The sequence below is a fragment of the Fundulus heteroclitus genome, chromosome 1 (assembly GCF_011125445.2).
Source record: "Fundulus heteroclitus isolate FHET01 chromosome 1, MU-UCD_Fhet_4.1, whole genome shotgun sequence".
Classification (NCBI taxonomy): domain Eukaryota; kingdom Metazoa; phylum Chordata; class Actinopteri; order Cyprinodontiformes; family Fundulidae; genus Fundulus; species Fundulus heteroclitus.
In genome coordinates this window covers 9,973,878-9,990,554 of record NC_046361.1, presented here as the reverse complement: position 1 = coordinate 9,990,554, position 16,677 = coordinate 9,973,878, and the positions used below count along the sequence as shown (strand labels likewise).

The window sequence follows — 16,677 nt, the reverse complement described above, 5'->3', positions numbered from 1 at the left end:
ATGTTATTGGACATTTTAAATATTATTGGGCATATATGTAGATATTTTTAAGCCTGTATGTATAATTTTGACACATCAGAGAAAATCCACCGAAAGTTCAAAACTCCAAACTTGGACAAGGTCGCGGGGCAGCCTTGATATTTATCTGAAATAATTCTACAACTGAGAATGTTTTTCCTTCTCTCCATACCTAACAATAAACCTTTTCGTGCGGAAACAAGCGACGTTTAATGCTTTGAGTACATGCAAACACAGATGCCAAAAGATTTCATAGCTAAAAACCCAGATACCTGGCATCACTTCTTCTACCGATGTACTGGTAGTAGCATGCGGTGGTTTCTGGATGCCAACAGAGTAAGGGGGTGCCTATTGGTCTGAGTGATGCAGCCTGCAGAGCATTCTGGGATTGTAGTTTAAAAGGGACATGTGCTGTCTACCAGCGTGCCAACTCCAGCAGGTCTAATTTGGTCTGAAGGCCCGAATTTCACAGAAAGGATAGCAATCATTAAAGCCCCTAATTAAAAGGAAACGTATGCCCATGAGCGGATGTAAATTTCTGACCGGAGCTGGTAATTGACCTCTGATTGCATTTATGAACCTGTGTGGGTAATATGAATTTTAGCTTCAAAGATGCTAATTAAAAAAATTTAACTCGGTTAACCCAGGTTAAAGTCAGTGTTTGTCCACGGTAGCTCTTCTCAGTCCAGCCCAGTGTAACTGAGCTGACACCAGTTCATAGACCACTATAATCAGCTCCTCCAGTGGCACATCAAATGTTTCAGACTCTCTGTCAATTAGCCGTTTGTTGTAATTTAAGCTGTTGCAGCGTGTGTATTTATATTCCTCCAGATTCTGATGTAAATGTATTTTACTGTAGATGGTGTTATGTATAAAGAGTTCGAACTCGGTTGCTTTTCTTTTTTTTATGACTGTAATTTATACGCAGAAACATCACTTTCACAGGTGCAAGCTTTTGGTTTTGATCCTGAAGCCATGATCAATATGACTGCTGTAAAACACTGGAATTCTGCACGCTACTGTAAACATTTAAGATAAATACAGATACTTGTTTCATGCTGTGCTCAGTAAGTGACTCTTTGTTCATTTGAAAACAGTTTATTAGTAAAGATCTACATACAGATATGTACAACCTGTTCCACTCTAGCTTTCTGCTCTATATATCTAACATCTCTGCAGCTATGTTCTGCTCTTAAACCGGGTCAGGACCTACTTGAAGTAGGCCAAACTCTCTGTTCTGCTTCTTACATAGGTTCAACTTACCCGACTATATTAACATTTAGTACAAGAGCATTCCACCTTTTGTGCTATCATATACTGGCAAACATTACAGTAATAAATACATAATTTACATGGTGATTTGGATTTGCTGTATATTCACAGGGACCTTTTACAGATCTATCAGAGTCTGGTGGGTCACCCCCGCCCGTTGATGTGACACTGGTCGCTTGCTAAGATCGGCTCCTGGTACTCCTTCCCGTTCCTCTGCAGCTTTGGCACTAATGGAGGAGGGGGCAGACTCATAATAATGTGGCTGTCTCTGTTTGGCTGTGGATCAGATAGAGAGAGAAAGAAAAGTCAACCTTGCAATAAGCAAAAGTGTATCAGCAAAGACAGTAAAGAACTGAGAAGATAGTTTCTCTAACACAAGAGGAAGGCCTTTTGTAATCTGCCTTTAACACTCCTAAAACCAAAAATAAACTTATTTAAATGTTGTTTGATTGACAGCAAGCTAAAAACAGCAAATGCCTTTACTAAGGGGGCAAAACCATAAAATGGACCAGGACAAAGTCGGCAAATGACCATCCTGGACCTTTAAATTGAGTAACAAGCACACCCACTTTATCGCTGATTACTAGATCTCGTCAAATAATATCTGATTAGCTTTTCTTAAGTGGAAGGGAAAGACCAAGTTCAAAGTTAGGTTTTTTTTGTTCAGAACATTTCCTACTTCACAAAAACTCAAGTGGAGAAATCCTGAGAAGTTCTCCCTGGTCCCTCGTCCTGCAGCGTTTGTCAGTGAAGTAACCGCACCTCCAAATTTAGTGCCAATCACATTACACAGGAAAAGGCTTTGGCCCAGATGATACATCAATGGGAATGATGTCATGTTATGGTTGTGCACCTCCTGTGGATTATGTACAGACCTTTAAGCCATGTAAATATCAACAAAGCAGCAAACATAGTGAGCATGCGCAGCAGAGGTTAAAACAAGGAGGCAGCTAACGGCTATTAGCATCTGCCAGTGAAACAATGAAGAATTGTCCAAGACCCTGTGAAAAAAACACCAAAAAAAATATGATTCCAACAAGGAAAAGACTGGAATATAGTATGAAGCAGACGTTAAACCTGCCGAGGCTCAGATGTGACCACAGAGTTGACCGATGTGAGTAAATGTTCTGATACGAGGCTCTTAAAGTTGCTGTAGATCGGTTCATTTAATTAATAACGGTTGGTCTTCGATCACGCCGAGCTGCCGCTTTGCTGCGAGACATTTCAGAGGGTCAGGCTCGGTGCGGCAAGTGATTTATAAATTAAGTAAACCGGCATTATGATAGTTCTGCGATGCTGCCGGTAGATGGCGGCACATCTGTTTACAGCTGCTAATCACGCCAGCGCTGGGGCTTTTTTATCCACAAAAAGGGTCATAAAAACATTATCAGGATGGAGTCTTGGTGGATATAACCTTATTTTATCATGCTCAAATGGTTTTTAGTCTTTTTTAAGCATATAATGTGGCTATATATGTGTAACCTGAACCCCTACAGTATTTTTGTTGTTGCTCTCAGATTAGCTGCATTTCCATCAACTTTTTTTAATGCTCAATTGATAGATCCCATTAGAAAAGGTTGATGGAAACAGCAAAATGACACAACAGAACACTTATTTAATAGCATGGCATTCCTGAACTTTTCTCTGTTTTTCTCAGATGTGTTGTCCATGCTATTTTGTAACCTGCACTTCCTGTTTATTACAACCATGAGTAACGTCAACTTCTGACGGAAATATGCCTAATTAGCATTTTATTTCTTTTTCTTTTGTGAAATTTTAAAAGTTCCTTCAAAATTCGCACCACAATTGGACGGAAACATAGTGTGTACTAAGTATCCTACTAGGTATCCCAACATATCAAAAATACATTCTGTGGATCTATGCATGAGGAAATTAAAGTCTCATCACATCTTTAACATGCATGTATCACTTTGGATGTGGCCCCATTTCATATAATGTGTACATATTGGGAATTTATAGAGTGTACTTTCTTTTTCATATATGGACAGCTATGGAAAAAACAGCTGGAGGGCAGTTTAAAGAATTATAAACAGCTTTTTCATGGGCCGCTCTGACAATTTTGACTTTGGAGGCGTTCCAACATAACAGAAATCTGCTATCATTAGTCCCTACATTTAATCACTGTTTGCACTAAAACTGATCACATGATGCTCAGAGATTTATCTACTCCTGGTAAGTTGTTCACTGTTCATTGCCTCTTAACAGAATACAACCTCGACAAATGTCAATGGCAATGAAAAGCCTGCCGATTATAATCAGATGTTTTAACTATAATCCCCTTGGTTTGATTCAACATAACTGGACGATTGAATATTCAGTAAATAATATTTTCAAAGTAGTAGTAGAACTGGCTTCTTTGAAACCAGTTCTTCACTGGCCACTTTATTAGGCACACCTGTTCAACTGATGTAAACACAAACAGCAAACAACTCAGTGCATTTAGATGCTGACGATGACTTGCATTGATTCAAACCGAGCATCTAAATGGGGAGGAAAGAGGATCTGAGTAACTTTTAACATGGTATGGTCATAGGTGTTACATGGTACAGAATAAATTTGTCTGAGGAAAATTTAAGAAATTATTTTTGAGAGGGACCAATTGTTCTCTGTTTCTGAGTAAATTTTCTTCAATTTGAGTAAATTCTACTCAGACAGATTTACTGTGTATGTTTGGAGATTTTCTGAAACTGTTGATAAGCTGCCTACACACAACCAGTCCTTACCTGACTCCTATCAGATAAGAACAGGAAAGCGAGGAGACAATTTGTACAGCCAAATCTGGACAACAACAGATTGGATGGTTTCCTGGTCTGAGGTTTCTTGATTTCCACTGAAACATTTGCATGGTAGGTTGATAATTTGGCAAAAACATCATGAAGCACGGCTCCATCCTGCCTTGCTGGTCCCGGCAGCTCCTGGTGGTTTCATGGTGGGAGGATATTTTCTTGGCACACTTTGTGCTGACTGAGCATCATCGGAGCAGCACACCGTACTGCTGTTACTGTCTTTAATATCTACTCCTTCAAGGAGCACAATGTAGCATCTTTTGATCGCTGTTTCTAGACGGGTAATACACCATTTCCCAGAGCTTAAATCACCAGTTTTCTTGAACGTGACAATGAGCTCACTGCACTTCAGTGTTCTCCTCAGTCACCAGATCTTAGCCCATTAGAGCACCTTTGGGATGTGGTGGGTTGGGTAGCTTCACATCACGTGTTTGCGGCCGCTGACAAATCAGCCGCTGCAGGATGCTGCCATGTTAATATGAACCAAAGTCTCTGAGGAATCTTTCTGATACCTTGTTGAATCTATGCCACTAGGAATCAAAACAGTTAAAATGGTCTCTGGCAAAGTGGCTGGTAAATGTATGTATTTTACCCTAATGGTGACTAAATAATGCTTCTTTGCCCATCAACGATTTTATCTTTCTCATGCAATATGTTTGATTGCTTAAACACAACACAGTCTAACCTGCTGCAGATGAAAAATCCAGGTCTGATAATCCTCCACGCTGGTGCAGGAGATCTGCAGCGGTTCCAGCAGTTCCCCTATACAACAAAAACAGCCATTCTATCAAATCGCACTTGGTTTTTTCCGTTCAGGCAAAAAAAGGAAGAAGCAAAGTAAAAATAAAATGAATTTCTCAAATTTGTACCTCTCAGCTCAAACTCTAGCCGTCCGGGAAGGGCTGAGCGCTCCACTGCTTTGATGCTGTTTCGAGCCAACCTGCCCTGTTACAGACAACATGGACGTACGCAGTTCATTCATTTTCATTCAAATATTACCGTATATATTTCTTGATTTTAACAGCTCTTCAAAGAAAATAACATGCAGGCAGCAGGCCTGAGTTGGAAAATATTCCCCCAAGCTATGTGTCATGTATCAAAAAAAAACAACACCTAAACACTCTGTAATGATTGCTTTCACACAATTCTGTGTCAGTGTGGTTCAGGAGCTGTTATTATGGATTCTCCTCTAAGAGTCATTATACCGTACCTCATATTTTACATTCAGCCGCTTGCTGTCAACAGAAAGCAGTAAGATATCATGAGGAAAGAGAACCATCAGTCTTTCTTGGAGACCCTGCAAGAGCAAAGCCCACAATGTTTCCATTAGTTAAAAACTGCCCAAAACAACATTTCCCATGCGAGAAACAAGACGTAACACAAAACGAATACTTAAAAAGAAAAAACTTAAAAAAACACTGATTAAACATAATTTTAATGTGATACTATTTTAATTTTTGTGTTTTATCTCTTTTGCCAGCAAAAGCAAAATTACAGGTTGACATTTTGAAGAAACATCAGAAACAATCAGTAGAGCAGCAACAGTCTGAGCAGAGAAAAGGGAGTAGTTCAAGCTTCAGTACGACCATTGTCAGTGTTAGCATTTAGTCAACAGGAAATCTAACAGGTACTGTTGAATACTAATGTTTACATACACTGTATAAAAAGACACAGAATATGGCACTAAATCATACTTAACATAGAACAGATTCCTGGATCAATGTTTGCTTCTGTGCTTTTTTTGCGTCTCTTATTGTGTCTCTGCTCTGCACTCTTTCAGGAGGAGTGAATGCTGCTTGTCAAGACTTGATACAATCTACTGGGTTTCCTTAGATAGGAAATCTTTTGACCAATCTGTATAATCTGATTGAATTTGACTTTGGGAAGTGCCTTGAGATGACATGTATCATGAATTTGCGCCATATAAATAAAATTGAATTGAATTAAGGTTTTCCTGCTTTAGGTCACTTCCTTAGAGCATACCATAGCTTCAATTACCTTTAAACTGTATGATAAACATTTAGGGTATCTTTCCACCAACTCCTGATAATAGCTTGCTTAAATTTGTCCCCATCCCTCCTGACAGAACTGGTGCAACTGAACCGGGTTTGTAGACCTTTCTACCTGCACACACCGTTTAAACTCTGCCCACAAATTGTCCACAAGCTGAAATGTTCTGGCTCATATCTTGAGACATTGCTTCAGTAACTCCTCAGAATGTTCTTTCTTCGAGATGAAATCTATTTGGTGAAGTGCACCAGTCCCTCCAGCCGCAAAACAAACCCACAGCACGATGCTGCCCCCTTTTTACTCCGCTGTCGATGATGCTGAAAGTTTGCTGCTTTTTTCTCCAAAATGCACATGCACATTTTATTAATAAAAAGTAATGCCTTCTTAATATTTCGCAGATTGCTCCTCTGAACGATGTCACACACATTTTTTCCCCAATAGAATGCTTGTAGTAATACTTTATATCTGTAGGTAAAATATACACCTGAACAGCCATATAGAATATCACACAGACAGGCTTCTTGTGATGGCAGACCTACAGTGTGCAGCTACTGTAGAAAAGGGGAACTAACATCTAATATTATAGTAACATCTTTTTTTCCCCGTCTAGTAATAAGATATAGGCCTGTTGGGATTATTCTTAAAAAGCAATCCTGCCGGTGAAATCAGAAAATCTGACGACCTGTCTCTGAGTGTTGATGATGTGAACGATAGAGATGTATCCTGGATGACCCATGTGCTGTATAGGCGAGCCCTCCCAGCTCCATATGGGCGCCTGCAGTACGTATTTCTTCAGCTCCTCTCTCTTCCAGTTCTCATCACATGGCAACTAGTGAGCAAAGACACAAGCAGAGCGTTAGCTCCGGTCACGTACAGCTGTAACCAGATGTTCAACAGATGCAAAAGCCTTACGAGATAAGAAAGAGCACAGTGGGAGGGACTCAGGGGTTGCGTCATGGACTTGTATCTCCTGTCGTCTATGTGCTGCATCCATTTCTGTAACTCTGTAGCACTGGCACATATAAACACCTTAGAGTCCACCATTGGACCTGGATAAACGAAACAACAGGATAAACAAAACTCAGCGTCAGCCTCAAGCCACATCCTCGCCAAGATCAGGGATTTCCACTCACTGCTGATTTCAAATGTGTGTGGTGAATGTGACACATCTGGATCCAGGGATACAGCCCGGAAAGACAGCCCAGAGACAGGAAGGATGCCCTGCCGGGTTGGAAATAAAAAAGGCAAACTTTATGTGACATGTTGCTTATTGGCAACTTTTGGCAGAGGCACATCTTTTAGCCGACTTGAGAAATGGTTTGACGGCAAATAGAATACCTCATAGATGAAGTCTTCTCGGGAGTGGTCCAGAGAGAGCATCAGAAGGTGAAAAGAGAACAACAACAGGAACTGTTCACTGGTTTCCTGTGAACACAAGGAAACGGTGTGACTTGCTTTCTGTTCTTGACCAGTCCAGTGAGAGAACATGTTCTGCCTCAATGGCACGCAGCGGACAAACAGGACAAATATGTTAGTAAGGAATAGTATATGCAATATATTCAAACAAGGTGTACTATGAATAAACACCTTATAGAAAACACACCAGAATGATGTACATGTTGACTAGGATGTAAAGTCGAACTATACTAGCCAAGTAGAAAAGGCCTTTAATGGATTTATCTTTTATTCCATGAGCAATATCATATTTAAAAAATTTGAGAACATTTTGTCAGTGGTGTAAAAAAAATCCCACATAAAAAAAATAATTATTTTGTTTTATTTTAGTCACCGCAGCCCCAGATGTTGTAACTCTTAACAAACACTTAGATTACATGAAATTATTCTTATTTTTTTTATATCTTTATTGTATTATTTACTTTTTAAAGTTCTCTAGGAACCTTTAAATAGCAACAAATTACCTCAAGTTAAATGACCTCATGTTTCCCATACTGTCAACAGAGGCTTCATGCAGACATACTATATTTATCTTACCACCACTGAAAGGGCAGAGAGCAATAAGGGTGGTAAAAACATAAAAGGTAAATCTAGATAGCAGCAATTCCTTTCACTGGGAGATTGTGTTTCTGCAGCAAAAGATAATTTGATTTCAGAGCTCTTTAAAAATGTTTCCCAGGGATGCAAACCTGTATAAAAGGGGTTTGGCAGGAGGTAAGTTTTTTGCAACGAGGTGGATGATTTCATTTGTCAGATTCCCAGTGCTTTCCCAGCAGTTTCCCATGTTACCTGCGTGTAGCTGTTGTAGAGAGACACCAGAGATGAGTAGATGACCTCTCCATAGACATGAGCGGGTTGGCCCTCCCAGCCCCTGATTGGCTGCTGAGAGTAAATCCTGTGGTGGAGCTCATCTCTGCTCCTGCCCCACAGCACCACCTGCAGGCACAAGAACGTCTGCTGATTAATACAGGTTATATATACTTTTAGGTTTTCTGGATTTAGAAGAGCAGACACTCAGACAGGGTCTTACTGCAGAGAGAAACTATATGTTTTAAAACTGCAAAAGTTCTCTTAAAGTCAGAAAAAGTTTTCTTTGCCCTTTGGCTGGAAAGCAGGTGCTGAAATAATTGTCACGGCTATCCTCCGCCCAGGGTGGCTCGACCTGCAGAAGGTCACGAACCAACAACTGAACAACAGGCTAATCTGAATTCCCCAAGCAAGTTTTCTATTGCCTATTTTACTGCCTGCTCCTTATGCTGCAGAATGGGCCTTTTTATAGGGGGTCACTCAACATAGACATAACATGCAACATGAGAGAAAAGAGTTGCTGGCGGCCTGTCATACAGACAGGTCGCCAGCCCAAAATGAGTGAAAAAGCAGCGAGAGAAAACTCCAGGACTCCTTTAGAAAGTCTGAACAATAGCCGATCAAGGCTAATTTCAAAGATTATGTTCCTTACATTTCAAATAAAATAACAGATATCAGTCATCTGAGGATATTTTCCCCCTGTAGAGCTTTATTTATTAGCAAAAAACAGACCATCAACTTTCACATACACATGGTACATGTGAGGAAGTTGAAAATGTCTGTCTGCCTGAGCAATAAGAAGTGTCGCTCTGAAGAGTGGGCGCGTGACTCGCTCTGACCTCCTGCTCCAGGTGTCGCGCTGAGGCTTTGTGTGGCGGCTGTGGCGGTAGCTGCTGCTCGTCTCGGCTGTTCCTCACCGACACCTGGACTCTGTTTTCACCTGGACTCCATACACTGAAAAACACGCATGCAACACAGAAGAGACTTCAATCAGACAGACGTATGGCGTAGCAGCAGTGGGCACCGAGCGCGCTACAGTTCAGTGGTTTGCTCTGTGGCCTCTGTGTAGGATGGCTGGGTGTTCAGTCAGCTCTGCTGCTGGAGGCACGAATGCCACAGTCGCTCCTGAGCGTCAGCAGCGCAAACCAACTGTCAGTTTGGGGGGAGTTTTTTTTCTTCATTGCAAAACATGCAGTCTTCAGCTGGCAATAGATCTTGTTGCCAATAGCAAGATAACATAAGGATGAACAGTATTAAAACCTGATGTTAACAGCATGTCTGCACCCCCCCCCCCCACCCCCCCCAGCCAAGCATAATCAGATTATGAAGGTCAGAGGGGAGACAGACCGGCTGCTTCTGTATTCTAGTGACGGTTTGCAGCTTTACCCTCTATTCTGCTCAGGTCAGAACAACAATGAATGTTTGTTGTCATTTCAGTGTAAACCGAATAGTTTACAGCAATCTGAGTCAGCCTTTCTCTCAGCTCATTCAGCACGCTGGTGTACAAATGTAATCAAAGACACAGCATTTTGTAAAAGAACTTTTCCATATTTTGTGATCTTTCCAGATCCTTCTGTATTAAAGCACCTCGCCTTTTTCCGTCAACTCTGATCAGCTTCCCTGTCCTTGGTAAGGAAAAAGCTTTCCCATACCTTGTTGCTGCCACCACCATATTTCACCGTGTTGGCAGAGTGTTTTGGGTGATGTGCAAGGTAAATTTTCCACCACGCTTAGTTTTTATTTGTTTAAAAAAAAAAAAAAAGAAAGAAAAACATGTCCTTTTCTTTGCACGTACCAACCTCACTTTGCCTTGGTCTGGTGTTTGCGAGGCACCGTAGAAACCCGACCCGGATAAAACAGATGCATCAACATAACCTTTCCAGCCTTAACAAGCAGTTCAGCATTTTAACAGCTTGAGACTGAAAGATGCGCAGCTGTCTGGTGGTTCTGCTTTTTGACAGTGCAGCACCATTTTACAGATGCCAGTTGTTTAAAGAGCTCAGGGTCGAGGATTGGCTCAAACACAGATCCTGGGAACGAGCCAATGACCCTTTCCGTTACCTTCACTGTCCTCTGCAGGGCCCTCATATCTGAAGGTACTGCAGCTAGAGTCCTGTGCTGAGGTGTGGGAAGTCAACCCACTCAACTGCTGAATGGTCTTAGGATGGTGGAAGAGAGTGGTGCATGTTTAAGTTTCACCAGAAAGTGCAGTCTCTGCAGGGCATCATTTCATCATCCCTGCAGTAAACGAGGCCATTAAGAGATCTGTACTCCAAAGATCTTAAAATGCTTAATGGACAATCTTTTCAATGCCAGAAAATGCATCCTGTCAGATTATATTGCAGCATTTCTCATCCTTTAAAAGTTTTCTGATAAGGGACTCTCATTTCGGAGTCAGAAGGAGGTTGATGCAGCCGATGGGAAACAACACTGTCCTCGTTGTGTATTTATTTATGTTGAGTTTTTTTCCGATTCCTGTTTGTCTGAACGGCGTCTTCGTCGATTTCCACCAGTGAGGAGACCCAGTAATTGGTGCAGCTGAATGTCTGTAGGAGGAAGGTGTCAACCAGCTCTGTGGTTGACGAGTGGGCTTTTGTAGAGAGGGATGAAGCAGTCAGTACACGGGCGTTAGAAACAGAAACAAAGTCAAACTGAGAGTCTCTGCAGTTTCATCAATGAGATGCAGAAGTAACGAGGACACAAAACAACAACATGAACAAGGAGCATCAATCGCATGTGCTCCCAGAAAGTTTGCCTCGGATTTCTTCAGACTTTTCTTCTTCTTCTTCCCCTCATTCTTGGTATTTTAGGACAATTCTCCAATATTTACAGAGTACCAACAGTTAATCTGATAGACCGGCTGCTGACGCAAAAGCAGAGTTAGTGTTTTTACTGTAAGTTTGCTTATGTACAACTAATTCAAGCAATGAAAGGAAAGAACTCGTAATGCTAAAAAATTGTGTATCGATTAGATATCTTATCAAAAAAGCTGTGGTGTATTTCAGAATGTCGGATCTGACTTTTCACACACATTTAAGTTCCCCCAAAGCTTTTCAAAAATACCTTTGAAATGATCTTAGATATGGGCAAATTTACCCTTATCTGTTTTATGCTGGTGGCATCGACTTTGCATCTTGCATTGCACCTTTAAAGTGAATGATCTTATTTTGTTCATTTAGCAACTCGGGAAGATTTTAACAGTTACCATAAATAATTCAATCCATTTTAATTTTGAATCATTACTATTTAATTAACGGATGTAAGCCTGAATGTTAGAAATTAGCTCCCTCTGAGGAAGAAATCCTCTTTCAAAACGGTTTTTCAATAAGGCAAGGCAAGGCAAATTTATTTATATAGCACAATTCAGTACAAAGACAATGCAAAGTGCTTTACATGATTAAAATATAGCAAAAATAAAACATAATAAAAGCAAGTAGGAATAAAGTGTAGATAGAAAATAAGATCTGGAACTCATCAATATTTTTTAAAATGAATTCATATTTAATGAGGCTGATATATTCTTGATGCATTAATATAGTCTAACTTAGCCCATCAAGCCCCTGCAATGCAATTTCACCAAAAATTCCCACTTCAAAACATCCAAACACTGTGTCTTTCTCAGACAATGGAGAGCTAAACAATGACCAACATGGCCATTTTGATTTAAAAAAAAACACATAAATCACAAGCCATTATTGGGTACAATATGTTTCTTCCAGTCAGTTTGCAGCTTTGCTAATTTGTTTCCTCATTAAATTACCAGATTAAGATGCCTGAATATATCAAAGTGACGATTAACAGCCCCCTGCTAGGAAAGATTAATACCTGTAGTCAAAGAACCACCTTTCCATGCAGGAAAAGAACAATATTTGGCCTTTTGCTTGTTATAAACCAGCACTTAGTTAAGGTTTATAAACACTGAGGAATTATTACTGCTCGAAAAACACTTGTGGGCCTCTGCTCCTTATACCACAGTGCTTACTTTGGGAAACAAACAAGGACTGTATTTCCCTTCACCTGCATCACTTCCTGTATTCCACCAGGGGAGCTTTCATACAGACTGACTGGGAAACCCACCCGTGAGTAATAGAAATACTTTTAACATGAGATTTTAACCTTGTTTGAGTCATAAATGCTTATTATGGTTGCGTAGCTGCTTAAGAACTCCTATATGTGCTTAAAATGAAAGATGCCCTTCAGAGCTGCCATCATCTGATGATTAAGCAAGATGATTCAAAGTTTGATTTCTGGGTAATATCTGCATTTTTAATAAGCAGCCCCATCTAAAAGAAATTCAGTCACAGCTCCATAGGAGCTAACAATTCAGTAGCCAGAGTTGGATATGAACATTTTCTACAAAAACAAATCAAAACTGTAAATTTGACAGTAACCTGCAGAGCCAATCTGTTGATGTTATGAAAGCAGATCAGTGAAGCTTCATCTGCAAATCTGAGAAACGTGTTGCCCCAGATAATCCCCCACAATAAAACAAAACAGGTTTCTAAAACATGTATGTTGGTGTGACAAACAAGCAGAGCCTTAACTGTGGCTTCCTGGGTGGAAGAGGTGTGTGTGCCCTGTGGGGAAGGTTCAAGTTTTTCTCTGTAAATAACACTTCCTTTTTGTACGTTTTCATTATGACAAACCAATCTCTAATGGAAACAAAGATGCAGCCAGGAAGTATATCTTGATGAAGTGTTACATTTGTAAAGAAATATCACTTTCTCTCGTGTCCCTCAGCAAACAAGTTGCATCACCCACTGTGGAGGAAGTGTGCTCTGACACAACCAGCTCAGCATGGTGACCACTCTGTGCATTGCTGGATTTGACTGGGTATCCACATTAAAGCATGCATGGCATTTTTCCAAGTCAGACATTTCCTCCTCAAAGACCCATCTGTGTGCGCGCTGCAGTCTTGAACGTGCAGCTGATTTAAGGGGCATTAATTGATGTGCCCATAAGGAGCTGTAGTTCCTGTTTCTGATTAGCCTCCTGTTAATCCCCGCTGCCTCAGACTGAGCCAGGATTTGTCCAGCCCATTACTTTGTATTAAAGCTGTCCACGCTGTTGTCTCCCAGTAATCTGCTAATCGCGTCAGCGTCGCCTCACCGGCTTGGCGGGTTGGAGCCGAGGGAACAGTGATCGTTAAGATTGTCTGCTGCCTGTTGAGGGTTAAAATATGTCACTGGCTGCTGATATCATCTGTTTTTGTGCAACTATTTGTGACTCGCTGCAGATCCGCCGGAGTTTGAAACACATGAAACACATCCTGCATCATGAATAGCCCTGCAAAAAGCATTCATGCCCCTCGTTGATGTATCACCTTTATTTCCTATTCCTCTTATTGAACTTTATATGATCGATGGACAAAGACAAAAATAAAAAAAAACACGATTACAAGTTTTTAAAATCTTTTACACATAAAGATGTGAAAATTGTGAGGTTGATCTACCCGCCTGATTCCATAGTATGGTGAACCACACAGACTGTAATTCTTCTCCTGTTCTTGAAGAGTCTCTGACGAGTCTTTTCTAACACGTGAATATGCTTTGATCCGAACCTTTCCACTGAAGCTCTGGCAGTATGTTCAGGGTCTTTGTTCTCCAGGAAGCCTGTACCCCAGTCTCAAATCTTTTGGCACCTCTAATAGGTTTTGCTTCAGGTCTGGGCAGCTTTCATGTGCTTTCCAAAGAAAATCATCTCCGGAGCACCACTATGCTTCACTGTGGAGATGCCATATTGAGGGTGATCTGCTCAGTTAGTTTTCCACCACAGATAGAGCTCTGCATCTAGGCAATTTATTTATTTATTTATTTATTTATTTTTTTTTGGGGGGGGGGGGGTTGCCTGATCGGAGCACATTTCTTCCACCTGAGCTGTGGATCTCAGCAGCTCCCCCAGAGTAAAGCATTCTCCTTGTCCAGCCTCCCAATTTAGGTGGACTGCCATGTAGGTTTAACCATGCTCTCATTTACAGAAAATGTGCTCTACGAGATGTTGAAATCCTAGGATGGTGTTTTATGTCCTAACCCTGCTTTAAACTTCTCTTCAGGTTTTTCCCTCAAAGCTGTGTTCCTGGGTCTTCATGATTCTGTTTGATCACTAATGTTCTCTCACAAACCTTGGAGGCCTGCACAGAAAAGATTGGTTGCTATGTAATGAGATTAAATTACACACAAGATGGCTTTTTACTAACTAGGTGACTTCTGCGCTGAATTTTATTTGGGGATGTCAGCTTAATAGAATACATGGGCACACTATTATTTGTTGGTCTAACAATGGAAATCCCAACACACAAAATCCCAACAAACAAAAAACAAAATACGGTGAGGTTTGAGGCTACAACGTGGCAGAATGGGGGGAAAAAACCTGGGTTGTCAATCATGTATTTACAATCCTGAAAATGAGGTGACTGCTGAGTTTTAAAACAAATTCAAGACAAATATTTAAAGTTTCCCAGCATACTAACATCCTCTCAATCCTATGCACCCAAAACCACTTTAACTTGCTCTTCTAATGGCCTTCAGCATTAAATATGCAAATTCATGTTGTGTGATGATATCTACAAGAGGGTGAAAAAGGAGGTGCCCCCAAAACGGAAACTTTTTAAGCTTCTGATGTTTTTGAAAAGAATAATTCAGATGTATTAAAGATTCTGGTCCATCTTTAAATCCAAAACACTCATATTCATCTTTTTTATTATTGTAGAAGGAAACCACATAATTCTGGTCTGGAAATGTTAATCTAATTACAGTTTCTGGCAGTTTCTTTAGTGCTTCTGAACCTTTGAAGAAACCACACTAAGGCTTTGAGCAAGGCTTTGCAGAATATGGAGCAGTTCTGCAAACATAAAGGAGCCCCTTTTGCTTTGCATTTACAACGTGACACACAAAATGCCAGAAGAAACCACAGAGGTGGCCTTTCTCACTTCATACACTGCCACCACTTCCTCTTCCAGAACTTACACTATAATGTTTAGAAAAATGTTCCTGCTAACATAAATATGCCATCTGTAAGTGAGATCCACGCATAATGCTCCCCTTTAGCCTTGCAGCTCTCTCTTCCTTCTCATCTTTCTGTTTCTGAACAGGTGACAGCCTTAAACCCAAAACCTGTTGCCGGCACCTTACCCCAAATTGTCTCCAGGTAGTTCCAGGAGTTCGATCTCATCTGGACCCACTTCGTCCACTCCTGTGTGCCTCTGAGTCACGCTGCAGCATCCCATGACAAGCGAGGACTTTGCCCTCTCAGTCTCGTCTCAGCAAGCCGTCCACGCACCGAGAACCATCTGCCGAGGCGATCATCCAAGGAGTTTGTGTGTGTGTGTGTGTGACACACATAAGATAAAACGGGGTGGGGGGGATTGGTGTTTAGAAGAGGAAATTGTTCACTGGAGAAGAGGAGGGGGAGGCAGAAGGAGGCTGAGCAATAGCTCCCCCTTTCGGGCAGCATGCGGAGCGTATCATGGTAGAGTCCTTAGAACAAAAGGTGCCGCGGCTCTTGAAGAAAAGCTGAAGATAAAAGCGTTGAGCTTTTGGTGAGTCACTGCTCAGAAGTTGTTCCTTCCTGTCAAGTGGCGGTAGACGACTGAGCCAGTTCCTGACTTTGCTTATTTTGCTTTCTGCACACATGCTGGGCATCTGCTGAGGCGTGACAAATAAAAGCTGCTTGTGGTGTTGCTCAGAGACACGCTGACCATTGATGTCCTTGGAGACCTTGCAGAGAAGCAGGTGGATGATGAAGCAAACTTCCTGTTGGGAAAGATGCGGTCGTGCTCGCCCGTGTTTGCCAGCTTCCACCCTGAATGCGGCTCGTCGACTGAGATAATTACGAGTTATGACACGGTGAGGTGAAAAACTGCAGTCAAAACAAGTTGCAACAGCTGTGGGGAGCAGGCTGGCAGGGATCTTCCTGGTTAGAGGACGATGAGAGGGTTTGCACACAGGCTGTTGAGTCTGTGGAAGGTTACGAATACAGTTGCAGCCTCTACTGCGAACTAGGTCAATAGTTTGTTCACCCTAGAAGCTGTTTCCAATGAACAAACCAAGCAAAAACTATTTACATAGCCCCCAATGCGCAAGTAACTACTACAGCCTCAAAATGATTCAGCTCCTCTATTAAAATAAAATCTTTAGTACTCAGTACAGCAACATTTGCTTGCTGTCTACTTCATACAGTATCTGTAGCTTTCCTGGGGAAATCTTAGCACAGTCCTCATAGCAAAAGGCCTCCAGTTCATTCATATTATTAGGTTTACCTTTTCAAATCCCAGCAGGGATTCTCAATAGGATTCATGTGCAGCAACTAT

The 16,677-nt window shown here is 41.2% G+C and overlaps 1 protein-coding gene across 1 annotated transcript; it reads right to left on the bottom strand.

Annotated features, from left to right (window-relative positions):
* Positions 1 to 1,100: 1,100 nt before the first annotated feature.
* On the bottom strand, positions 1,101 to 15,930 carry LOC105925895. The gene is made up of 11 exons (XM_012861988.3): positions 15,500 to 15,930; positions 9,209 to 9,323; positions 8,352 to 8,498; positions 7,446 to 7,532; positions 7,241 to 7,328; positions 7,020 to 7,156; positions 6,790 to 6,936; positions 5,308 to 5,394; positions 4,967 to 5,042; positions 4,783 to 4,859; positions 1,101 to 1,566 (listed from the first exon to the last, which is right to left on the bottom strand). The coding sequence occupies exons 1-11, from the start codon at positions 15,592 to 15,594 to the stop codon at positions 1,435 to 1,437; spliced, it is 1,188 nt and encodes a 395-aa protein (XP_012717442.2). The 5' UTR covers positions 15,595 to 15,930; the 3' UTR covers positions 1,101 to 1,434.
* Positions 15,931 to 16,677: the final 747 nt, after the last annotated feature.